A 27,509-nucleotide genomic window follows, 5' to 3' on the forward strand; every position below is an offset into this window, starting at 1 on the left:
AGTGAGAGCCACCACCCCCCTAAGTAGAATAAAATAATTTCTAGTCCCATATCAGAAAGTTAGTTGAGCAGGAAATAGGATGCAAAATTCTAAATTGATCAAAACTATACTTCTCATGTACAATATAAAATCACAATTACAACAGAAGAGCCATATTTGTATTTTATACCAATTATTACACTACTTTATATGTTAAGGCAGTTTTTTGTATACCATGGGCTTTCTTTAAAAATGTTGTTGCTTTCAATTTCTGGATGCGGTCTTAAATACTCTCAGACTTGAAAACGTTCTTATCTATACGCACGACTTAAGAAGGGCTTCATTGTATGGAAATACTAAGCTTTATACAAGTCAATAGCTATGGAAGGTGATTCTATTAATGCCAAATCATTTTTAAAATGTGCGTTACTATAACCTATCATTGGTTACGATAATAATTAATTTCCAAATAGAAATTCTACAATTGGGACAAATTTACACAAGACACAAGGATACTGTTTAATTACAATCAATTACATCTAAAAAAAAAGAATTACCGTAACTTATCCATTGTTGGTCTCAAATTTATCTTCATTATTAGTTCTATTTAATTTGTTTTTATTCTGGTTTAGGCAAACATAAAATGAAATAAATAATTTGCTTAACATATATTTGTAGGTTGCAGATAAGATAATTCCAAAAGGATACAAATCGCAATTGAATCATCCGAGAGCCGATTAATTCATTTTGTTGTTTACATATGCATTTTAGTTATTTACCTAAGCTTTGTTTGGGAAAATTGTATTTATCATAAATAAATTTAATGATGCCATACAGGTCAAGGACTACCAGTTTGTAAATACACGAGTATGTACGAATAGATGCGTACACGGCGCTATTTTCATTTTCAAATATAATGGACCGTTGGCGTATTACACAATTATGTTGGCAAGAGAGTATAAGATGTTGTGAGATCTCCATATATTTGCATTATGTTTATACATACTTGTATATGTATGGAGCTCGAATCGCAGAGATATGCTTAATTCTTAAATACATAATTGGACCGTTGATTTAGCAGTCACATGAGTCTAAATACTTATATCCTACTTATTTATTTTATTTACCATTATTTTAATGAGGCGTTCTGTTATCACACTACAGCTATTTGAACTAAAACTCCAATGCTGCAATCTGAAAAACAACGTTAAATAGAATCGATTTATGTTTTTAAAGAACTTATACTTATAGTACAAAGTTGTACACATGTTGTGTCAACTAAAATGAATAGTTGATTGATTAATAATTATTTCAACATTCTGCATAGAGGTGATTTTCTTGGAATTTTGATTTGCAGACTGTAGATGAATTAGTTTCATTTACTATAACATAATCGTACATATTTCTTACGTAAAGTTTGATAAATAAGTTGGAGTAAAGGAATTTTATTTGTAGAAATATTGTATGTTAACTAGATATTATTATCGCTGCATGACTAAGTCGTAGTTTTTTTTTCACAACTTAAAATTAACAATTATTTAAATAATATTATGAGCCCACGTTAAACAATGTTGTGTTCTAAAAATTAGAATACATATGTATTTATACTCTTAACTTGTTTTTGTTCCATATTTTTGCTAAGTAGCTAAAAAATCAATGTAGCTCATTTCATATGTACTTATTAAAAAAAAGCATATGTGTCAACAATTAACAGGGATTTGATTTTTTGTCTTAATTTTATTTGCAAAAAATTGATTCATGTTATTTAAATAGAAGACCCCGTGCACACACATACTCGTATACTACAAGTATATGTATTTACACATTCTAAGTACATTACTCATACAACAGAACCGTTTTTGTTCAAAAGAATTTTTTGAAAACCCAGCAAACAATTAATTTAACTATGAAGAAATAAAACGATCCCCTCAATGTTTTTAAAACCAACAATATTTTTTCTTCAATTTATTTCAGTGTATCTCTGTGTGTAGCAAATTCCCCACCCCCTGCCCCACAAAATAAAACAGAAATATATACAGCCAACAATAATGAACAAGTACAGCAAACCACTTATGTTTTATTTTTTGTTGCAACAACAAAAGAAGACCGACAACTATCGTGTTACATACATACCTACACGTATGTATATTGCGAAATATGAAGTTGAAGTTGAGAGTTTCGGGCAATCAAAGGTAAACAAACAGACAATATTCGGCAGTTAATTGAAAACACAATTAAGCATCCACTTCAACCAAGAACGCCTGCAACAACAATAAACAAAACATTTCCGCAAAGCGGCTTCAATTGTGCAACGTAGCGACTACAAAAGCAACACAACAGCCATCACAACCCAAGGACGTCAAAAGCAACCACAAGAACTAACCAGCATCAGGAAAGGCACAGCGCAAGTGCCCAAGATTCCAGTGTTTTTATATTGCCGACAAGCAGCAGCTGCGGGCCCAGAACGCCATGCGCCATGTCAAAACTTCGGCATTACAGGTCCATGGATCAGCCAAGCACCAGCGTGGTTATACGCAAAAAGTTAGCAACACAAGTCCACTGAATACAAACATATTTAAAAACAAAAAAAAAAAAAAAAAAACAGCCAAAAACTTCAACAAAACGCATAATCGAAACATGCAGCCTGCAATCTTACATCAACTTTTTTATGTATTCTTCACAAACGCATCTTACACGCTATTCATGCTCACACCATCGCTCTCGTTCTCGCTCTTTCTACTGCTACTCCTATTGCTATTGCTTTTGCTCTTGCTCTGTTGTCTAAAATCGCAGACACTTTCAATAACTAACACACAGTTAATTGTCTATCTTCTAAAAGCTGCCATAATCATTTTACACTAAAAAGCTTCCCCCAGAATTTTTTCGGTTTCAGTCAATACACAACAGTCTTACTTTCTATCTAGCATAAGCTTTACAGTACACGAAGCTTTGCGCTGAGAATTCAACATACAGTACAAGTATTTCAAGCTTTTTCATACTTTGCATGGCTTTTCGGTTAAGCTTAAAAGCTCGTTTCGTATCAACATATTTATTTGAACACTTGCATATTAGGCATGATAAGCTTTAGTCTATAAGCTCACGCACACATTACAAGCAAAAGTTCAGGACCTGCCCTATTAAACAAGTTTTCCAATTCAACGGCCGTAGATATAGAACTCCTCTGTAAAACCGTTAGTTAAATATTAATGAGGCCGACACATTTGAACATGCATCCGTTTTTTCTAACAAGCCGAATTTACTGGCATACAAAAGTTTTCAAAATTAAATCAAAGATTATTACATCAAACTTTATTAAATAAACCAGCGAATAATAGTTCGCAAATGAAAAAGAGAAGTTTTTTCACCTTAAGCCGAAACTCTAGGCAACTAAGTGACTTAACTAGGCTTAATATTCGGTCCTGAGTTACTCATCACACATTCCGCCACGACACTGACATCTTTGCATAAATCGAATTTTAATGCATGTTTTAAATTCTGTCTTGATATTTTCACTGTCGTTTCCGTTAATATTCTCGTATACTCGTATACATACATATTTAAATTTACGCATAACTATAAACATGGTGAACTATATGTGAACGTTTTGTTGGCATTTGCCTTTGCAGGACCATGACAGCCGTGTGCTTCGTCTGCAACCTGCCCATCATGTCGCACCAGGTGGGCCTGGTGTGGCAGGGCGGAAACGGCTGGGACGACTTGGTGCGGGAGCAGGTGAGTTCAAATGGCATTCTTCTATTTTGCCACTACTTGTATATGTATGTATCTCACCTCTGCTTTTTTCTCACTGTTTCGGTATCTAGTTGGAGGAATCAACAATACGACAGCGTCTCGGTGGGCGACGCGACTCGGCGGCCCAAATCACTACACCGCCAAGTACATCCCCGCCACCTGGACTGCAGCGCCGGCGCCGAAGCTCACTAGCTCAGTTAACTGACATATTGCGGGAATGGAGTGGCGGCGCCGCCAAGCAACAGGCGACGCAAGCAGCGCGCAACAAGGCGCAGCTGAATCGCCGCGAGACCTTAGCCGATCTGGCCCGCAGCCTACCCTGGCGTACGTCCACCACTGACGCAAGCACCGGAGCCGGTGGCTCAGGTGGCAACACTACCTATATAGCGCCGCGGAAGCGCCGAGAGTCCAGCGCCGACTCCGGCATACGCAGTATGCGATCGCGGCGAGACTCCAATACGGCCGAGTTTGTAAAACACTGGAACAGGCGGGAGAGCACCACAGTTGAGGAGCCCAGCGTCATTGTGCCCGCGGTGGTTGAATGTACAAAAAGCGTAAGTATATCTGGCCCAAAACTTGTCCTGTTCTGCAAACCTTACCCACCCCCCTCTTTCGCCCAAAATCGTTCGCAGGCATCGCGACGCGGCTCCGGCGAAAGCTATCTTTCTAGCAGCCGGCGCGACAGTTGCGTAGCCGGCCGAGTGACAACGCCACCACCACCATCCAAGCACCAAATGACCAAGAAGCGTGACTCACTCGCTGCTCCGGACTTTCCCAACTTCCGGCAGGAGCAGCGTCCTTCGACCAGCTCTGCTGGCTCTTGTTCAGACTCTGTGCCACTAATCTCTACCACCACTTACCACCATCAGCAGGTGGACTCCGCCTGTCAGGCCCTACCACCTCCTACTATCATCACCAGCTCGGTGACGCCGCCAGCCACTAGCCCCACCGCACCCAAGGGTCGCCGTGATTCAACCACACAATGCGGCCGTGTCAACAGGAGAGACTCTAAGCCTGGCATTAGTCCAGAGAGAGCGCCACGTTTGCAACGGCTACAGCGCCAGGCCACCGCATTTGATGAAAGCTGTCTGCCTGGTGGAAGCCGTCGGGGATCGCAGCCTGCACTGAGTCCAGATCCACCCGAGGACTGTGAGCGGCGCACGTCCCGCCGCGACTCACTATCCCCGGATAGCGCTTCAAGGGGAGCCCGCCGTGACTCACGAACACATCTATCTCCTGATCGATCTCACGAGCCCGACGGCAGCCCACGGCGACATGCGCTGCGCCGCCAAAGTTCTTCAGCAGCCCGGTCACCACGGTCGCCCGACTCAAATAGTTGCTGCTCGTCACGTGATCCCAGCCCGTGCTCGCGTCCGCCACCTATTCCCACCGTTGAACAAAATCAGCGGCCGGCTATTCGGCGCCAATCTACAACCGAAGAAATCTTAATAGCGCGCGGATTCCGGCGCCAATCCACTACAGAGGAAATGATACGCTGCCGCAATTTCCGGCGTCAGAGCTCACAGAGCGATGACGTGTGTCGGTATGTCAGATTTTCCCTCCTGAACACCCAGGTCGTAACAACCTTATTGATTTTTTCCATTCATTATAACAGCTACCGCGGACGTCGCGACTCTTCTGCACAAATTATCGACGGCACCATTGGAACCATGACTGTGGAGACAACTAGCACTTTTTTTGATTCCAGCACCCAGACAGGTGAGTGTAGAAACATGTCCATCGGCCATAGCACTTAAGCGAACTAATGCGTTAATCAAATATCGGCATTTCCATGCCTTTTGACACATTGCCGCCCTTAAAACTAAGTCTTTTAATCGGGAAAAATAGGAAATAGTAACAGAGATGTCATATTTGGTTGAGAAACCCTTTTTTCTTAGTCAATATTAATATTGTATGTTTTAATTCATAAATTATTGGTAAGAGGGATTCCCCCCAAAAACGAACCCGATAGCGATTCTTGAAAGGTCGATTCACTTGTGAGCTCCATGCCAATAAGGAAGAAATGCTTTTTATTACTAGCGTCCCGCCCCTGCTTCGCACAATAATTTCACAAATTATAAATTTTAAAACACACACATATACCCTTCTTCTTGCTGAGTTATTAAAAGAAAGGAAAAGTATAAACATAGTTTGGATATTATTATTTTAATGATTTTTTTAGTTTTTTCGCTTTTTTTGTTATTATTTATTGAGTCAGAGTCAGTTGAAATCCTCGGTATATAAGCCAGTTGGCCAGCTACTGGGCCGTTGATAATGGTTGCTACACTTAAATTGTTCTGCAATTCCTTAATAAGAAGCCTCTTCGCATTGCATATGCTCGGAGGGTTCCATTTCTCAAAAGCATGATTGGAAAAACGATTCATGTGGCGGCAGTCCAGAAGGGTTTAGTGAATTTAGAAATTATTTTATTTATTTATTTGGCTGGAGGTTTTTTGAATAATATTGCCTTAATATTTAAGCGATGCTTCTGAACTAACAGCATTGTGTTCAGGAACAGAATTAGGTAATGGTTATCTACCTTGGGCTATATTATTGACGTCTTAGTAAGGATCCCTAACTTTTTGGCAAATATAAGCCTGTGTTACCCGGCCTGTGCTTCCCAACAGTTAAAGAATTATTTAAATCGGTCCAGTAGTTTCGGAGCATATTCAATTCAAATAAACAAACAATCATATCTTTCCTCTTTAAATTTTAAATTAACAAGTAAACCAGTAGATCTCATGTTCGTCAAAAGTCAAAAAAGCACGAGTAACACACAAATTACTTGAATTACGACCCTAAGACACTCTAAAACAGGTATTCACTGGCGTAAATATCTTTTTTGAAACAGCCACTAAACATTTTGGGTGTCACTAAGTACATATATGGAGGCCTCCCGACATGCTCGTGAGCCCCAGTTCCACCAAAAAATCAATACGTCTGACAATAACATACATCTCCATTTCTGTACTGGCAAACCAATGTGATCATGCTCTTATGCCCTGTACCTGAAGGGTAAAAAGCATATATCAGGTTTGTGCTAATTACGTAACAGGAAGAAGGAAGCATAACCCATCTCCATATGTATTCTCAATCAGCATGACGAATGAAAGTTGAGCAAAAGCAACAACAACAACAACAACAACAGATGCAGGCAGAGCTTGGGCAGAGATTGGGAATAGGATATATAAACAAAAACTAGAAGTAACTGCCAAAGTTCAGTCACAAAATTATGAAAAATCACTTATAATAATTTTATGAAATATAGGGTATCTTTGTGCAGAATTTGGTATTTTTATATCGTATAGTCCCCGAGATCCAGGTGTTCAAACGAACGGACACCCAGGGCTAACTCAAATCGTCTTGTCATCTGCTCATTTAGCACGCCACCAACATTTTGCACTCCTAGATCCAGGGGGCGCACCTGTTAGTAGGCAAAGGGTTTTCGCTTACAGGATCCCGATTTTCTCCAGGTGTTGCAGCGATTCCATATACTTGCAAGCCATATTGCCAAGAGGGAGCTATGCAGGACTTGTAAACAGTGATTTTGTTTCTAAGTGATAGTTTTTTGCTGGTTAGGCGCCATCTCATTTTGTTCACTCCGTCACTTAGTGTCTTCATGACACAGGATATGTGCTTTCGAAATGTGAGGCGCCTGTCCAAATTTACGCCCAAATATTTGTTGCTGTTGGAATGATTCAACAGCTGGTCCTACCAGGAGACGCCAGGACCGCTCTTCTTGCGCAGTGCGAGGTAGCTCCGTAGTATCCAGAAAAGTTGAGGGAGCAGCACTGGTTTAATTTTGGCTAGTAGGCCAATGTACCTGCCTTATGTCCAAGTACGCCGCTACCATGTACTCCTTAGCCTCAAATCCCTCAAGGATGAAATCTACTACCCTATTTAATTGTTCTGGTATTCCATGGTTTCCATTTTCGGAACCCAAATTGAAAGGAAGGGATTTTATTTGTCACTTCTTGTAAGGACAACAGTCGCGTCAGCAGACATCGCTGTCTGTATGAGTCCATGGAAGAAGGGCTTTTGCCAGTCTTATGGATCATACAGATCCTCGCTTTCTTCCAGGGGGCTGGAATATGTCCCAGTCTCAGTACTGCGTTAAGCACAAGCACCAAGAACAACACTGCCTTGATGGTATATGTAATTGTCCAGGCCATCTTACCTGGTGCTTTTCTACTTTTCAGCCCTTTTAATGTGCAGTGACTTCCTCCACTGTAATGGAAGCAATCGGGAGACATACATGTTCCGCACTCTTGAGCGCCAGTTGTACTTTGTTTTGTGTGGTTGTTGAGCAGGTACTTAATGGCTGGAACCGTGCCTCCAAGTCCAGTGCAAAAGCCTCAGCTCTTTCTTTTGGAGATCTAGACCAGGATCCATAAGGCCATTTTATTGGAAACTTAGTACCTTTTAGCCAAAGTTCACAGTGAATGCCTTGAGCTTGCATCCGTGGAAGCTTTAGCAATAAGTTGGTCATTTTCGTTCTGCTTGTGCAGTACCAGCAGCTTCTTACGTTATACCCTGTCCACTATTGGACCTCGAGTGTGGCAGAATTAGGGTGTATTATACTTAGAAATTAGTAATTAACTATGAACTTATATATTAGCCATTTGGGATTACTTTAATTAATTTATTAATTTAAATTGATAGTGAATCTTGATCAATTCCAATTCACACACTCCACTAGCTTTCATGCTTAACTTTCAAGTAGGATGCCACAGCTCAGCATGTTGCACCTGAAGTTGTAGGAGCTTTAAAAAAGCTGCCTGCCCAAAATAAGAAATGTTATTATTCCACAAACAAATTACTTAACGTCTAAATACTTGAATCAATTGTTTCACATCTGTGCCATGTCTAAAATGGTATACGAATCACATTCTTGTTGATGTCTGAAAAAATAATAATAGTATAGTTATCAGCGCTACGTACCGAAGAAGTGATGGGGCATGCTTCAAAGTTTATTTCGACAACACAACCAAATTGGGTATTTCTAAGGTTTTAACAATATTTCAGCATAATCTTAAAGTTGCATTCAATTCTGTACGCGTTATCATATAGCTGCCATAGAAACGATTGGCACAACAAAGCATATTTAAATGGTGGGGATATGGTGGAGTGAGGGTAGGGTATTGGATACACTTTGTCGACTTTACAGTTCCTCAACTATACGACTTCTGGTCGAATTTTGACAAACCGGGCGCCACTTGTTTCAATTATTTTTAAATATGTGTCTAGAAAGCGCGCCAAGCACAAAATGGCGGCAATAAAAAGCTCTGCACAGCTGTTGCTAGCAACAGGCTCAGCTGGTCGTGCTGCCACTTCGGCATCTAGTGTTGTGCGCGAAGCGCCAAAATACGTCGTGTGGCCACTCGGTGTGCGTGCGGCCAAAAGGGATGCCAGCAGAGACATGTTCATCAGTTGGTGTTGAAAACGCACGGCGATACAACGCAATAGGCGAACAAAGCCAGATCTAGCGCATGACACGCATCAATCACACATATAACGTAAACGTAACATCGTGAAAATCGGGAAATCGGGAACTCAGTGCACATCAAACTTACTGAAAACTGTCCCCAACGAAGGGAAGCGTTGTCGCCATCGCCATCGCCGTTGCCGTCGCCATTGCCATTGCCATTTCCGTTGGCAAGACCGCCTTTATTTTTTGGCAATTTTTTTTTAAGTGCGCCAAAGTGCAAAAGGAAGTAAACGTGGTGCATACATTTAGGCGCGTGCTGCCAAACTTTCGCGAGCACAGTGACAAGAAAGGCGACGACGTGGCCGATTACGTCGAGGTTGCCAGCGTTGCGGCGTTGCGCACCGCAAGCAGCAGCCAATCGAGCAACAGCAGCCAGAGCCACAGTGACCGCAGCCATCAAAGCCATCAAAGCCACCAAAGCCACCAAAGCCACCAAAGCCTCCAAAGCCATCGAAGCCATCACAGCCACGGCCTAGGCCACAGCGGTGTGTAGAAAGAAACCTTGTAAATTACATTTAAATTTGTTTGAAAATTTTCGGCGGACGCCCGAAAATGCACAATGAATTTCGAAACATACAATCAATCATACATTTGGTAACAAATTCAGCTTAGCTTGTCCTCGTTGTTGCTGCGACAGGGGTCGCGTCTCGATGTTATCTTTCATTGCATACACACAGGCGCACTGTGAGTGAGTGTTCCACTCGTTCGCATTCAATCCAATGTGCTCTGTTTACATTTGTTGTGTGCGTGTGTGGGAATTTGGGCGATGATTCTATGTTGGGTGTGTACATGTGCGCGCTTTTTTTTTCTTTTTTGAAGTTCAAAGTCTAGAAGGAATAGGATTATAGTTGTATGTTCGTGCCCTATTTATATTCATTTTCAAAGCTGGCTATCCTCTGCCCAGTTAGAATTAGGCCAAAGAGTTGTCCTCTCCTATTACACGCCAACCATCAACCACCAATAGACCACCACCACCAAAACATCAGCGCTTTCCCGCCTGCGTCGCGCAGCGACTTTACTGAATGAAAGTGCACGGACAACTTGGCCTACTTGCAGTCGGGACTGTTGTGTGCCTGTCTCTGTGCCTGTCTCTGTGCCTGTCTCTGTGCCTGTGTCTGTGTTTGTGTCTGTAATTGTATCTATATCTGTGTCCCCGTATATGTGAGCATTTTCTTTATGTCTGTGGGCATATGTGTATTGCCTGTGTACAAATGAATGAGTGCGCGCCTGCTTCTCTTCCATGTGTATATTATGAATGAAATGTGAGTCAAGCTCTTTTCGTCCCACCCCGTTCGCGCTTTCATTCTCTTCGCTTGGTTGATGCAACAAGTTCTCCACGCCCTCCTCGCTCACCAGCGCTTTCTCCCATGCCACCTCTCTGCCATACACATATGGTGTTCATTTAACACTATTGACAGTCTTAGCCTCTATTTGCATCGCCGTCGGCGCCGCCATCGAAATGCAATTGAAAACTGTGCTAAGTGTTATGCACAGCATCAAACAATAATACGTGCAGAAATAAAGATGGAATATAAAAGACTCCAATTATAAACATGCTTGGAATGGATTTGCTTGTACACACATATTTTCTATGTACACACTACAAGCATACCATGTATAGTATTGTAAATGGAGACAAGACAAATCCTAATAGGTCATGAAATTGCCAAAGCTAGGCACTATAGTATAAAGAATAACTTTTATTTTGCTGTTGCTCGTAAATGCATATAGTTGTAATATGTACCTACATGTAAGTTGTTCAGAATCCAAATCATCTAAACGAGTATTGAGCAAAAACCATTTTTGCAAATAAAACATTTACACACAAATATACTTAGTATACATATACTAGGTCTTATATTTCAAAGATGTAAGGCCTAAACCCATATGATGATAAAGGGTACATTAGTGGGAATGAATAATAATATGAATAATGAAAAATAATAAGAAGAAATAAGGAAGCATGATAGACTCTCCAAGCTATAGCTATCATAAATTACTAGGATGAAATGAACGCAAGGACTATGGAAATGATAGTAGAAGCATGCGATGTGCATTAAGAAAAACTTAAGCAATAAAATCCTCCAAAAAATAGGATGTCATTGGAAATTAAATTCCAGGAATTGCGATCGCTGTGGAAAATCACCAAAAGTGGGGGAATGGGGCTTAATTTAAAAACATCACAAGCCCATACCTTCTACTTTTCGAGACCCTTTTTTATAGAGACGGATAAAGAGCGTACAGACCGGCATGGCTAAACCAACTCATCTCATTATACTGATCTCATTATACTGATCTCATCATACTCATCTCATTATGCTGACCGTATGAGTATGGGAATTCATAGATCAAATTAGCATACTATCTTCTACGAGATTTTAAATTAAAGATGTATCGACATCTGGACTTCCTAGTATCCCCTTGACCCAACAGGACCCAACAGGATTTCATTTGTTTTGATGTTTTAATGAGCACACACTTGTCTTGTTGGAGTACCTACACACGTTTTCCTGAAGACACCGGATATGTGTGTATGGCTAGCTATACGACTTTGTACCTAGTATCATATTGTACTTTAACTTTCCTCTACACCATCCTTGTGATTTGGTAGCTAGAAGGATTGCATTACAAAATCATAGCGTGTTAATTCTGAAGGAACAATACAACTAGCGTAAGCTCTTTTATTTGTTTCAGTTGTGCATTCGTTTGTAAAATTAAAAGCCATTCATTGCAGACGGTTCCACTTTAATTTAATAAAATCATCTCTCACGAACAGACATACATACTCGTATATGCAAGTATGTGGAGAACGACATGAGCGAGCAGTTGCTACGCAATAAAATTGTTCAATTACAGGCAATTAGGTAGTTTAAAATGGATTAACTCTGTTTCCGAAAATGCTTGGTAACACTGCACTTTTCAGCCACTCATTCCACCAGGTTCTACCACAACTGTGTACATATGTATATGCAGTGTGCTTGCAGTTTGCGAGTCACGTATACGCCATGTGGCGCGCCCAGTAATTCGATATCATTTACATTTCAAATAAGTGGCATCCACCTTTGGCAATGTTAACATGATATCTGCCATAAAACAATATTGTTACAGTTATGCTCGCCAATACAGGAGAAACAATACATTTCAAGTTTGGAAATCTTGGAAAGCCTGTCAAAGCCTTGACTTTGATGTTTTCCCTAAGGGAGTGCAATTTAATAGGCAACAATGTTTAGTAATGTAAATTGAAATACATCGCGTCGATTATTGGTAGCGTATACAGGCACCCAGAAAGGTCTCATTACTCATAAACATTATACTGTATTTTTAATACCCTATGCCCGAGGTAAAAGGGTATAATGGCCAGAAAGAGGCGTAACAGGCCCCCAAAAAAATATATCCATAACTTGAAGCCTTGCTTTAATGCTTTTCTCTACTCATATCAAGTTCCATTGCATTTATAATTTCCAATTTTCTCCCAACTCTACACTGCACCCAAAAGAGTCGGACCCGCTCGACTCTTGCAATATAACTTGTGTATTTCCATAGAAATAATTTGTTTAATTATTTGCAAATCTTTGTCACAATCCACGACATATAATACACCATTAGTTGCGATGCGGTGCCAACATCATTATAGACAAGCCACTGTTCTATCTGATATAAGATACTAGTTGTTCATGTTTGTATGTCTGTTGGGGTTGGCTCGCCCCTTTATTTCCAATTACCCACCGAATTGTTTATCGCATTTTGTCATTTCACCTTTTGCAATTTGTATGCGCTGACCAATTGACTAAAATGTTTGTTTATGAGCCAATAATTTTATTTGCCTTTTACGACTTACTCACTAATTAATGGCCGGGCCATTGCGAACGCAACCGCAAACAGAAACCGAGAGGTTTCGTCCTAGTCGTGGCGCACCCGCCCCAACCGAGCCCGCCAGCCCACAGACCAGTCGCGCATTTTCCCTATTCGAACCCTGCTCATTAAATTCGCTTAGAAATGAAGATTTTCTGTTGGCTAAAAAGAAAATTTAAGTACCCGAAAGGTAAGTGAGGCCTAAACGCCGGCATAAGAGGCAGCTGGCCAGCCAGTTTTCTTTTCTTTTCTTTTTTTGCGGCTCTTAGTTATATTTCTCATTCTGTTCGCTTTGTCGCTTGCGGCAATAATTCCTGTTTTAGAGCGCAGCACATGTTAATATAATGTCCTACAATTTCTATTTGAGAATTCTGTTGTTTTTGGTGGCCAGCAAAAACGTTTAAGGCCCCATCTACGCTGATACTTAATTAAAGCTGAGTCAGATTTACCAAATTGAAATGAATAAATGTCAACAGATTTCGGAACTTCTTCTTCAAATACCTTTCAAACGGGTAGCCTAAATTTCCTATATTTTCATACTATATACTATTTATAGATATCTGAGTTCGAAATCATTTAACTTGATTGGCAATTGAATGTCCTATAAAATTGAAAACTTATGCACACGATTTCCCACATTTGTCTGAAGGTAGCTTTTAACTTTCTTAACAGGGAGTTTTGAATGAAATCCAATAACTCGTATATGAATGTTGTGGCATGGCAGACTCCACAAAGTATATAGCTAAACATATTCTTGATCAAAGCAAGACCGTCTACGATCTGCAAACTTAGACAAGTTTGTGGTTTTCTTTTAAATGAGCGTTTTGTGTAGTGGCTCACCAGAGTCCACAGTTCCACCGAAATCGTGTCTGACACACATGACTTATACACAAGCCATAAATAGGTCTACAATAATGGTCATAATTCATTAGTTCTTATGAACAGTCTATAAAGAGGTCCAAGAGAAAGCCTTGTCAGTAGGCGCTAAGCACCTCCGTTGATGGTCATAATTCATTAGTCATTGATGAGTTTATGAATGCATTTACAACGGAAGCGCCTGTTCCAGCTCGACAACAACAATAACCGAATTGCTTTACTTCCTTTAATTGATTGATTATACTTGATTGATTTATTAAACACAGGCCTGGCATTCAAACTTGCTCGCAAAGTCAAATTAAAGTTTAACTGAACTTCTCCCCACTAGCATACACTTCTTGTAATATCCTAACATGTTGTTGAATTTTGTTTTTGATGGATCCAACCAATGGGTCAATCGCCCAACCGACTGACTTATTGATTGATTGGCGCCAAGCTATACGAGCTCGTACAAGTAATAGGTGGACGCCACTTTAATTTCCATCGACAAGTTTTGCCTAATATGCAGCAAAATGGCGGCCATTCTCAAATAGCTCCTGATATTGACGTCGTTTTGCGACCAATAAAAGCTAGCTGGCTCCGACTAAACTCGTACGCAGCAGCGCGGCACAAACAAAGACACAGACCAGCAGACCCGCAGACCCGACACCCGACACCCACACCGACAAAGGCGAAGGCAAAGGCACGGCAATTCATTTGTCAGAACCCTGTGCCCAGAGCAATGGACGACGCCAAGGGCGGCAATAAAATAAGCACACTCTGAACGAATTACTTGAATGCGGCAATTGATAATCGAATCGGATCGAATGGTTGCTCATAACTATGATGAAGTGCCTCATTTTTGGCAAATTATACGAAATTAACAGCTGTAGCCGAGCAAAAGGCTATACTTTAAGGAACCTACGCAAAATACACGAACGACCGTACAGACTTCCGGCTGTCGGCTGTGCGGCCAATAAAAAAATTTACTTTTATATACTTGTAGTAAGTATGTCAACGTCGCCCCATTTAATGTACTAACAATTAATCTAAAGGGACAACAAGCCAGGCGCCGGTTATTTGGAGCACTTAGTCGCTGTTCAATCAATTGCTGGGCATAAAGGTGGGCATTGGTGGGCTAAAGAAAGAGGCGTCTCTAAGTTATAATGCCATTAACAACTGTCATTTTTAGAAATATTTGACAGTCATACCAGAAAAGAACCAAGGGTGCCACGGCACTCACAAAAAATTGGCGCTAAAAATGGGAATGTTGAAGAAATATGCTTGCGACGAGTATGTACGAGTTGATGGCGCTGACTCACACAGCAAAATATAAATGTAATATTATTATTATTGAAATAGCATTTTAGTTTTTTGGTAATAGGAGCTCATTTATTTGGCAAACAGGATGGATACTGCCAGCGTGGCCACGAAAACGGTGACGAGAAAAATACATTGCCATTAAATCTGATGCTGCATTTAATGTCATTGCTGTGGTTTTTGTTCGTTTTTGTTCGTTTTTGTTTTTGATTCGTACCACAATAAATAAATAAATAAATTCCTAACCATTTATCTCGCACTATTGCTGTATTTCATCTACTATTACTTGTACTTACTTACTACCACTATATAGAACTATCAGAACGCCTGCTTATCCCTTTCAATGCTGCCATTGAGAGACCCTTATCATTATGACCTTTGATGATGTGAGATATATACTTGTATGTATAGTATTTGAGAAGTTTTAAACAATGCAGATAAATTACTTTCTGAGTGCATTCTCGTGCAATCGTCTGACTGACTGTAACGATCTCGCAAATGCGGCTTAATATGCATCCACTCTGAATACCCTCGAAACGTCACAGCTAATAGGTGAGACTGCATACATATATAATTACTTGTATAGTATGTACATGGTATGTAAATGTCCCTCATTAACTCGCCTTTTTCTGTGAGTGCGCAAATGAGAAGCAAAATCGATTTATTGGCTTACTTACGATTAATAAACACCAAGTGCCATCGGGAGACCCACAACTATCGGGCTTAATTTTTTCGACACAAAGCTCAAAGTTGTCGTTATTTTTATTTCCAACCGTACAGGAGATATAGAATTGGTGTAAAATAAAAAATAAAACAGGGAGAAGAAAGCATTTCCGACCGCATAAAGTGTATATATTCTTCATCATTATGACAAGACAAGTCTATTCGGCCAAGTCTGCCTTTCTATCCGTCCGTATGAAGGCCTAGATCTTATAGACTATAAGATCGATAAAGACTAAAGTTAATAGATCTACCATCACTACATCACCGTAGAATTTGTTCAGGAGTTCACAAACAGTTCACAAAACTTCTTACCGATGCTATAGATTGCACTTTCCTTCTTAGTCTTGTTGAGTTGGTACTTCTCTTAAGATTTACTCCTGCATTTCGTGCCCTTCGATTACCAAATTGTAAATCTAACTGTGCCCTACATGAACCCTTTTGTATTTTGTGCTCCAAGTATAAACTCTTTTCTGATCACATATCCTTCCAATACTCCATTAGGGCCATTTCCCCAACAATATACTTGCAGCTCGATACAAACAATCTGTAATCCTATCCTACTCTTTTCATTATTTCGCATTTTGAATTTTATTTTAAGTTTAATATTTTTTGTTTTATTTTGCAAAGTTAGCAATGTCCTTGTTAACTATAAATAAATAAATGGGTGATCACTTCAAATTTCATCAGAATAGGTCAAGAAAGTTATAGCCATATATGTAAGCCCTCTGCCCGAGCTCTGCTCGAAACTGCAGCTTTGGCTCAACGCTGTACTGCACACATAAAAGCATAAACACACATATCTACAATATGGATTGGAACTATACATAAACATATGTACATACATACGCCTATATATATATATATATATTTATTATTGAATTTGAATATTTTGCTCCGCATTCTTGTTTTAATTCCGAATTACGCAGCGACTTCTATTCATCCGACAATATTTTACCTCGCGGCATTTTATTCAAAAATGCTTTCAAGCCCACTTAGAATTGACAAAATTCGCAATCAGCACGTCCGAGCTGATTGAAAGGAGACTTTCAAGCACTGCCGTGTGATTATGAGTCAGAAAAACGCAGAAAAAGCAGCCAAGTGCCATAGAACCACGCAAATGATATCGGTTCCTTATTTGTTGTACCTCAGAGATTTATTTTTTAATTTAAGTGAAAAGCCATTTGGACATCTACCGAACATAATCGAATTGTTGAGTAGAAAGTAAAGCAAGAGTGAAACTTCTATATAATGAACCTTAAAAGGAACTTACAAAAACAGATATATCAAATGCACAATTTTCAATAAAAAATAAATCTACATAAATCGAATACAAGTTACACGTCAACTGGATCTTCCTTTTATATGAGATGACCCAATGCTTCCTTCAAAAAGTTTTCAGGGTGCAAGGTTTCATCTGAGCTTCATCTGGTTGTAAACGATGATATATGGGCTTGCTCTGGAATAATCGAAAATTGAACGAATTTTCACACCACGGGTATTTGTATATAGCTTATTAGAAGCAATCGAAGTGCAAGCACTATTTCGCTTATGAAAAAGTTATAAAGTAACACGGTTGTGTTAAATACATATTTTGAACAAGTTCAATATACTTGTATAGTTCCCCTCTGCTTACAGTACTGCTCGTATATCTAGCAAGCATGAGTACAGGTGGCCTTTTAAATGAGTCGACTAACTGTCAGTCGTTTAGCCCCTTAGCTAGACAACAATGTTAGAGCGGATAGAGCATTTTGTGTTGGCTCAATTAACGCCGTACAAAATGGTGGACTATAGATTCATTAGAACATGAAATGCACACGACATGTCACACCTGAAGCTCCAATACAAAACGCTAAGCAACGCCAGTTCCCCCACCCACAATACGTAGCACTAAACTTAGTTCAGACAAGGAAACGACCATCCAACCAGCCATCCCGCCACTGAACCAGCTATGTGGCTATTGTGTGTCAGAGTGTTGCTGAACATACAAACGTACATATTTCTGTAATTTGGATTAAACATGCCGTCTAGTGGGTCGAGGCGTGTCGAGTCGACTCGAGTCGACTCGAGTCGAGTCCAGTCCAGTTGTGTTCAGTCCAGTAAGAGCAACAACGGCCATAGAAAATCACCTGACCCATTAGACGACACCATCCATGAAGCTTAAATATCATATATGTGTATTTGAGTGTGTGCGTGTGTGTGTGTGTGTGTCTTTCTATGTGTGTGTGTGTTGGTTTTTGTATGAGTTAGCCAAGTATTGAAATTTGAAGTTATTGCTCTCATTTGACTTGCCCTATACACATGACCAGCCAGCAGACTTCCTTACCTAGTATGTGCTTATATACTTGTATATAAATGTATGTATAGTACAAGTAAATATTTATGACATGCAAGGAGGTCTATGAGTTTACTATACGCTAAGAATTTAATTAAGTCGCGCCATTTGTGGCGCGCCATAGTCATAGATACACAAGTGCTTATACATGCAACTAAGTATATACATATGTACGAGTACACACATGTCTGTATGTATTTATTCCTGCATGTATATAATACAACGTTGTGTGTCCATGTAACTATTTATGTGTTTGCTTGTGTATTTAATAGGTGTATGTGAATACTTATATATTTTTATAGATTTGTTTCTCCTCACATTACTGCCTTCCATTGACCTGCGCTTCACCCAAAATCTACTACAACATACTTGTATATACATATTTATATATATATGTATGTACGCACCATACGGCTTAATTAGCTTCGAACTTGTCATCAGCTTCCATTACCCCGATCGTCTGCCATATTCGGTCATGGAGTGCAGCGAGTAAAATGTTGTCCTTTTCTACATATATATATTATAGTGTAAAAAGCATAGTAAAGTCCTAGCTCTCCCCTTTCTAAACTCAATAGAGATCATAAGCTTATAATTTTCCTCACAGCACGCTTATACTTACAAATCTTCCACCAAAAGCATGACCATTTATAGAGTATTTAAATTCAGTTCTTCATACAAACAAATTCAAAAAATAACAAGAAATTATTTGCCTCAACTTCTCAATATTTATTGATTCAGATATAATAAAATTTCACACCTCGTCTCTCACACACACACTCTCTCTCTCTCTCTCTCTCTCTGAATCTCTCTCTTTAAAAAAATCAACCAATTTCGGAGAGATTTGTCGCTATACAAGGTGTGTTCCAAAGTAAACAGGACTTTGAAAGAAAAACAGAACAAATGGTTTTGTCGGCAAAATCAATTTATTTTATTCAAAATAGTCTCCTTCTGCTTCAATACAGCTTTTTGCACGATCCAAAAGCATGTCGAACGAGTGTTTTAGCTCGTTGGCCGGTATGGCCGCCAGTATGCCGGTGCAAGCCTTTTGAATGGCCTCTACTCGCAAATAAAAAAATAAATATAAACAAGAAAGAAATGCTAAAGTCCAGCGGACTCAACTCTTAAATACCCTGTAAACACCCCACTAAAACAAATGTACAAAATTTAAAACAATTTAGTTAATTTAATAAATTTAAAAACAAGAAAGGAATGCTAAAGTCGAGCAGGCTCAACTCTTAAATACCCTGTACCACCCCACAAAAAAAGAAATTAATTAATTAGATTAATTAACAAACTCGTCCTTTCTCGGTCTCAGGAGAATCTGTACACCAAGTTTGGTTATGCTAGCTCTTATACTTTCTGAGATCCTTGCGTTCATACAGACAGACAGACGGACAGGCGGACATGGCTATATCGACTCGGCTTGTCATGCTGATCAAGAATATATATACTTTGTGGGGTCTGCCACGCCTCCTTCTGTGTGTTACACGTGCACTCGCACAAAAGTAATATACCCTTGTACACTTTGGGTACAGGGTGTAATAATTAATTTAAAAATAATTAATTAAATTAATTAAATTATTCTGCGGGCAGAGCTTGGGCAGAGATTAAATGTATGGTTATATATAACATTCTTCATAATTGATCTATCATGTAACTTATTTTATGGACACATAATCACTAACGGAATATAGTTACCAAATTTGAGTTCGAAATTCCAAGAATAACGGGAGTTATAGAAAATCATGGATAGCGGGGAAGTGCATCTGAAAAAAAGACATAAACTCGTTCTTTCTCGGACCGAGGATAATCTAGATACCAAATTTGGTTATTCTAGCTCTTATACTTTCTGAGATCCTTGCTATGGCTATATCGACTCGTCTTGTCTTCCTAATCAAGAATATATATATACCTTGGGGGGGTCTGCCACGCTTCCTTCGGTGTGTTACATACATTCGCACAAAACTAGTATACCCTTTTACCATTTGGGTACAGGGTATAAAAACTACATAGCACTGCCAGATTCATAGAATGGGTGACGACTACAACATTTTTGTTGAAGATATCTCGAAACTTGGTACTAGATGTTTCAAATCCACTAGTGATTTCAATTGTAGGGGCCTGTCACACCTCCTCCTGTGTGTAACATACTTACATTGCGACTTAATTAGTGGCACGAGATAGCATAAAACTGGCATGTCAGTCACAGTGGAGGCGGGAAAGCACGTGTCTATGTTCATTTATAACGCGCTCACTCCCTCGTACGTGGATTTTGAAGAGCACGTAGTGACGTCATACCCAAGAGAACACTGATTAACAAACCTGCGCGATGGCACACCTTATATATGTAATTTCATAATGGTGGGGATCAGCGCATGCATGCAATGATCGAGGCTATGATATATAAGTAGATAATCCACATAATATACTATCTTCTTATATATAAAGATATATACAGGGTGCGCCATCTATTATGTCGTAAGTAAGTATGTATATACTATACATACTTACATTTTGATGCTTCTAGTATAAAGCAGTCCAAAGCAGTACTTGACAAAGAGGCTGCAAAATGCAGTTTAGAGTTTAAATAACTTTTAGCTTTCGATCCAAATCAGCTATAACACATATCTACAATCAAGAGAAAATCTCAAATCTGCCACAATTAGCTGCACTATATTAAATTACCATATGGATACAAAATATAAAATATGTATATAATATAAATATATAAAAAAAAAAAATAAATAATAATAATAATAAAATAAAATAATATGTACTATGTAGCTATTTTTAGCCGACTTCAAAAAAGGAAGACATTCTCAATTCGACTGTAGTTTTGATTGTTACCTCAGAACTTTCGACTAGGTGAACCGATTTTGATGATTCTTTTTCCATTTGAAATGGTCTCTTTTCAATTTGGTCCAGTTTTGACAATGGCACCCAAATTGGTGAAAATTCTATTCCTGCACAAAATACTTCAGAATCATCCTCGAAACAGTGAGTCTTACAAAAAAAAAAGCATTCACTGCACTGGACCTGAAGTCATTTTTTTTCTTTGTTGAAATTTTACTTGTTATGAGGTATACTTTAAACAAGATTCTGTTAATAATTCCTCAGAACAATATTGCATTTATGCTCCACTGTTTTCCAAAATATTTAGGTATATTTATTTAAGTATATTTATAACAAATCAAAAGGTGTATAAATAGCAAACATTTAAAATCGTGTGCAAGTAAAATCGCTTCTGCACAGGTCGTTTGTTGATTCTCGAACATTAACAGAGAAGTTTGTGTGCGTGCAAAAATTACATATATTTTTTTTTTGCATTCCAGCGCAAAAGTAATAATCTTTATCAAAAGTTTAGCCATATTTTGTTCACGCCCGAGCACGACAAATGTCCTTACTCTTACGTGCTACACAGATGGGATGGTGTGTGTGTGGTTTTTTCTTTCCCGTGCGAGTGTGTGTGTGTGCCTATGTATGTGTGTTGGCTGTTGCCACTGTCAATTTGTTGGGAAACTGTATTAGCCATGTGTCAGCACGGTCAACGGCCCAAAAAGAGCTTTGTGGCGACTCTTCATATCGCTTTCGAAGTGGCAGGTTTGCCAACCAGTTCTACTCATAGTTGACTTTCGCAGCCGCGTGGCTACCGTGCAGAGAAATTAATTTCAGTTGCCAACAATCCTTGCCTTTTACTTCTTTCCTCACTCAATCAACGTCAACCCAACAGCCCCGCCTATCATCAGAAAAGGAAACACTCTCGTCCCATCCTTTTTGCCGTTGTCTATTACCATCATTGTCATCTATGCCTGTGTCGTGGCTCTTGTTGCTGTGGTAGCTTAATCATTCGGAGTTTTATCGAGTAAACTTTTTTGTAATTATTTTCATCCGCTTTTCATCCCACTACGACTGCAACGGCGCGCCGTAAATAATCATTGGGGTCGATGTCAATGATGCCTGTTGCTCGCTTCTTATTTTGCATTCCTGTTTGCCCCAATTAGCACAGCGACAACGTACTTCTATTCCAATTTTTGGTGCGGCTTTCAGTACTCTGCGAAATTTCATTTATGCCACTCATTAGAAATTTCCGAGCTGTCAGCAACCAATAGGGTTGCTGCTTCCTTTTAAGATTCATTGCCTTGTTGGGTTTTGGATGCTTCAACTTAAAATGATTTGCGTTTATTGAGGTTTTGTGAAATGTGGATCAAGGAAGTTGAGTTCTGCTCAGAACTTTGCAATTTATTCGCTGGCTATTACATTTTTCTACATCATGCGTCGGCTCTAAACGGGTTTCTGACCATAGTAACAACTACAGAGTTTAGCACTCTCGCTTTGAATTACAACTTAAAGTTCGCCATTTGAGTGCGAGACTTACAAAACACTTTACTTGGCAGAATGTCTTAGACTTAGCAACGACTAGTTGAATAAAAAATAAAATCATGTAAATTTAAAGTCTGCGGCGAACTAAAGAGGAGTTGAAGATATTCTATGCTCTATGATGTGAAATCAAAATTGATTATTATTATATATTATATATTGCAGCTAGTTGTTACAATCATCCCATATTAAAAAGCCCAAATAAAATCAAGTATTTTATGCCTGATTGGTTGGATTATTAATCCAATTGAAATAGACATTTCAAATAATCGTCATTTGGTTTCATCCCTTTACCTCCTAAGAGGAAAAGCGCTGTCTTGAAAATATATAATATAATATACAGTATACAGTATTCATTTGAAGTAAAAGTAATCATAAGCGGTTTCAAGATAAAACGTAATATGTTAACAAGTGCCTACAATATCTTTACGAGGTACGTTATCGCGTTGCTCAAGGTTTTCAGCAAGCACTGTAGTTTATTAAAATTCTTTTCATTCGTCTGTCATTATCTCTTCTCCATGAAACGCTGAAACGCTGGCTGTGGTTACTTTCAGCTTTAGTTCTTTATTAACTTATATAAAAACATTAAACGTTTTTTACATCAACAAATTATTTTTTTTTCGCTCTGGTTGGTTGATGGTTGATTGGATGCTGATTATGAATAGTTTAATATGCGAGTCCTTCACGCCTTGTTCTTTAAACTCGAGTATATGCCCTTTAAAAATGCATCAACACCTTTTTAAGCTCGTTTAGTTTATCGCAATAGATGCCACAATTCATCGTCAGTCGTATTCAGTCACTGACAACAACCACAATCGACGCTACCTGCCATGGCAAAGGCACTAACGATGTGGGGGTGTGGCATTCGTATTTATGTAACTGCCTTTGATGTTTGCCAAAAGTGAATCTACGCATTGCACAAATTCTTGCACTTTACCTTGTTTCGTTGGCGACAAAGCCCTTTTTAAATTTATAAATTCTTTGTGCCTTGTGGCAGTGCTATATGAAGTTGAGGATCATTGCTTGGAACTAGGACGTAGCGATGTTTATCACTGCATGAGCATAAAAACTGAAATTGATTAACAATTGAAACGACATCAATGCTGACGAATTTGATAACAACATACGGCATCGCAGCATCACATTTCCCTCCACGTCATACTAATAAGCAGACAGCTGTATCGCAATTGCATTTACAAGCATAAGAGACAGTAATACAGCAGAAAGAGATTCTTCTAGCTCCGCCCAGTCCGTGAGCAATGGGGCATACATGCGTAATGACCAGCAATTTCAATCAAAATAGACCATTGAGGAGCATTGACAGGCATTTTCTGAAGCCAAGACGTAAGATACATACAGTGCATCAAAAAGTGTTGCATACTTATGCGAGCAACTGAGCATCCGACAGTTGTCCGACAGACTGTGGATGCACACAGTTTCTACTCATAAAGCAACTGCCACATGCCCTGCTCGATGTCGCCACGCCTGCCATTAGTTACACTCAATTAAGCGAATGCTTTCAGCTGCGTAGGAGCAGGGACTGCTATTTGCAACTATTTTGCCAAAGAAATTGCATTTGCACTTGGCTGCAGCCAGTGGCATCGTGTCGTCCAATTCACTGCAGCAGCTCCATGCCAGCTGTACATTGTCACTGGCCTGAAGCGCTCGTGGCTGCCACGTCTTATTAAACAGCAATTGTCTCGGGCAGAGCTGTCTCAACAGTGCCAAACAATTGTGGTTCGCAGTGGACGCTTCGGTTAAAGTCGAAAAAGTTGGAACAATGCCAAGACCAGAAGCTAACCATTTTTCTTTATTATTTTTTTTCGGTCATTAGCTGTTGTTTATCAAAGTCATGAATTTTGTTTTACATAACGCTTGATTCCAACGTTGGTTGTAAAAATATCGCTTTGGGGTTGTCCATTAATAATAACAGACTGAATACCAGAATATAGCATTTATATATCCGTATTCGATGTGAACGTTGAAATGGCTGATGCAAGCGATACAATTATAGTGGTTCCTAGAACGTAGAGTTGTTAAAATAAAAAGCTATATTAACTTATATTAAAATTAAATTAAATAATATTAAATTGCGGATCATTTAGCAAAGTGCAAAATGAGGCTGGTTTTAAACTTTGACAATTATTGTGTTAGAAGCTATTGCATACATAAGTTTGTCAAGAAAGTGTTTTACGCTCTCTTCTTCCCCAATTAAAATTACATTAGTTTGTTTTTAATGTCTATATATAGTTTGGACTATTTTAGCTATTGAACAAAAAAGAAAACAAAAGGATTCAAGAACTAAGTACGCTATCAGGAAATCATTTTTGCGAAATATAGCCTTTCGTTTGTGGTATTTTCATATTTCTAGTAAAATCTAGTGTTATATTAAGGCAAATCAAGCACAAAACTTGCTAAAATCATGCCATATTTATTGCTTAATTAATGAAATATATTTCTTGAAAAGATCAAGCAAGATTCATGACCAAATCCATCTGATTTCGCAAAGTCGATTAGCTCAAGTGGAATATAACCAAATGTCTATTTTAAAGACCTCCAATAGAAAAGACCTCCATATATTTAAGATTACAATACTGTAAATATTAAAAAACAAAACTAATATTGAGAATCTCCAATGCTCATCCCCTAATCAATAATGAGGATATTCATCAGGAGCTTGGTGTTTCTGACATCACATATTATTATCACTTTTTAATCTACTTGACTTCATCCGTTAGACCTCCCAACTGGACTATTAAACTAGCTACCTATCCTCTCTTCTTCCTATTAATTCTACATATATTTAAATATAAATATTTAAAACGCCAATTCTTCCACACTAATTTTTTTAGGGCACAAGAAATATTCTTTCCATTTAGTCATTTTACAAGCTTGTTTAACCTTGCTAACTTTCGTTATATGTTAAACAATTCGCAAAGTTACTGTTAGGAGGTTCACTGACGTGAATAGCAATTAACCTTATCTTTGTTTTCCATTTATAAATTAATAAAAGTGTTTTCCTCAAAAATCAATCTTATTACATACACCATCTTTCACGTATATATATGGATTTTTTTAATTAGAGTTACATTTCTTAGCTTCTTGTCTGTTGATTAGATTATATTTAATTGTATTTCCTTTTAAATACGTTTTATTTTTTGAATGCTGTCTTATCCCTAATGCAGAAAGCATTATCGTCAATATTTCAGGGTGGCCCCGATGGTTGAAAAATAAAAACTTCTATTTGTAAATTTAATAATTTAAAACAAACACCGCAATAAATCTTTGAAGCACTCGTCGTCACTATTATTTTCATTCCAAATATGTGAAAACATAAAATTTTTTTTATTTTTAACGCAAGCCGACTTATGATTTTATCACAGATCCCCACCCGATATATCAATATTGCTGATTTTTGATAACGTATGCATATTGATTAATTATCGGTTAATCCTTTCATACAAAATCAACAAAGATTTTGCTTGATATACACAAAGTTATGATTTTACCAATTCTCTTTTTCTTCTTCGTATGGTTACACAAAACATATAATATTTTAAAAGTTATTATTCCGCTATAAACAAAATTTCTAACAATTTTTTGAAATATATTTTACATATGAAAACAGAGGTTGGAGTTCGAATTTTTAAAACCACCTCTAAATGATCACATGATATATGGACTCCTTCAGTTTCCGGACTCTCACCATTTGGGCTTGACGTTAATTAATTAATAATCACCAATCAGTAACACATCGTACTGCGAATTTCATTTCCTGCGAAAATGTGTTAGCAAAGTTCAAAAGGTCAATGCTGTGATATCCTTGCCCACATTTTTTGAAGATCAGTGCTCGCGCAATTCATATTTTGTTTCATGTTTTTCTCACTAGATCACAAAACTAAATAGCTCCAGTTGTAGTAGCTCCAGTCAGGCTTAAATCAATGACAGACTAAGGTTTAACGTATAGGGTATAAAATGTTTATAATGTAGACGAAAGTTTCATAATGGGGTCTTGTTGACAGATGTCCATCGCTCTCACTAAGGACTTGTTATCGAAAATTGTTGCCCAAAATGTTTCACTATGAATCGCAAATGATTTCTAAATGTCTCATTACATTCCTAAATCGATGGTTTTTGGCTTAAAAGAAATTTTTGCGCATTCCACTGGTATGAAACAATTATAACATCTCTTTAGTTGCTGTTCCGCGCTGATACGATCGCTCTAACCTAACCAATCAGCAGCCAATCATCAAGCCCATAAGCAGCATTTTGTGATATCACACCTTCCATAATGGCATCTTGAATGAGTGTGTGGGTGTGGGTGAATGTGTGTGAGTGTAGGAATATAAAAGAGTGAGCGCAGCATCAATTTGCCTCTATTAGAAACTAATTTCCGGTTGTAATTGAGTCGGGCGACAGGTTGAAAGGCCCCACCTGCTCGTTCCGTTATGCAAATTAATGAATGTGTTTACTGTTTCACGCCCCGGCCTGCAAAGTGTTTTCAAAATGTCTAGATAGTAGTGACAGCAGTAGGGTAATGGATCAGGTATGCGTCCTGTGTTAACATTTTTTAAATTGCTAATTATATGACAGAGACGTCTGAGTCTGTGTGTGTTTCCAAAATCACTTTCTAGCTAGTTGACAACTTAAAGATTTTGGAGAAGACACTCGTTCTTTAATATCGATGTCACAAACGCAAAATTGTTGCCTTCCTATCCGTAAAATGCCGTTTTCAATACGGCAATAATTAAAGTACACGGCAATTATATGGCAGGCGGCAGACCGATATTTATATATTCAGATAGCCAAGGCGTTGGAACTCATTGTGGACAA

The 27,509-nt window shown here is 38.6% G+C and overlaps 1 protein-coding gene across 1 annotated transcript in view; it reads left to right on the top strand.

The window, feature by feature from the left end:
• Positions 1 to 2,455: 2,455 nt before the first annotated feature.
• LOC115629268 overlaps positions 2,456 to 27,509 on the top strand; it is an 83,954-nt gene continuing 58,900 nt past the window's right edge. The window contains 5 exon segments of the mRNA XM_030525692.1: positions 2,456 to 2,520; positions 3,606 to 3,711; positions 3,801 to 4,283; positions 4,362 to 5,272; positions 5,345 to 5,448. Of these exon segments, the coding sequence (XP_030381552.1) occupies positions 2,456 to 2,520; positions 3,606 to 3,711; positions 3,801 to 4,283; positions 4,362 to 5,272; positions 5,345 to 5,448 (1,669 nt within the window).

Source organism: Scaptodrosophila lebanonensis, unplaced genomic scaffold (assembly GCF_003285725.1).
Source record: "Scaptodrosophila lebanonensis strain 11010-0011.00,11010-0021.00 unplaced genomic scaffold, SlebRS2 tig00000138-arrow-arrow-pilon, whole genome shotgun sequence".
Taxonomy (NCBI): Eukaryota; Metazoa; Arthropoda; class Insecta; order Diptera; family Drosophilidae; genus Scaptodrosophila; species Scaptodrosophila lebanonensis.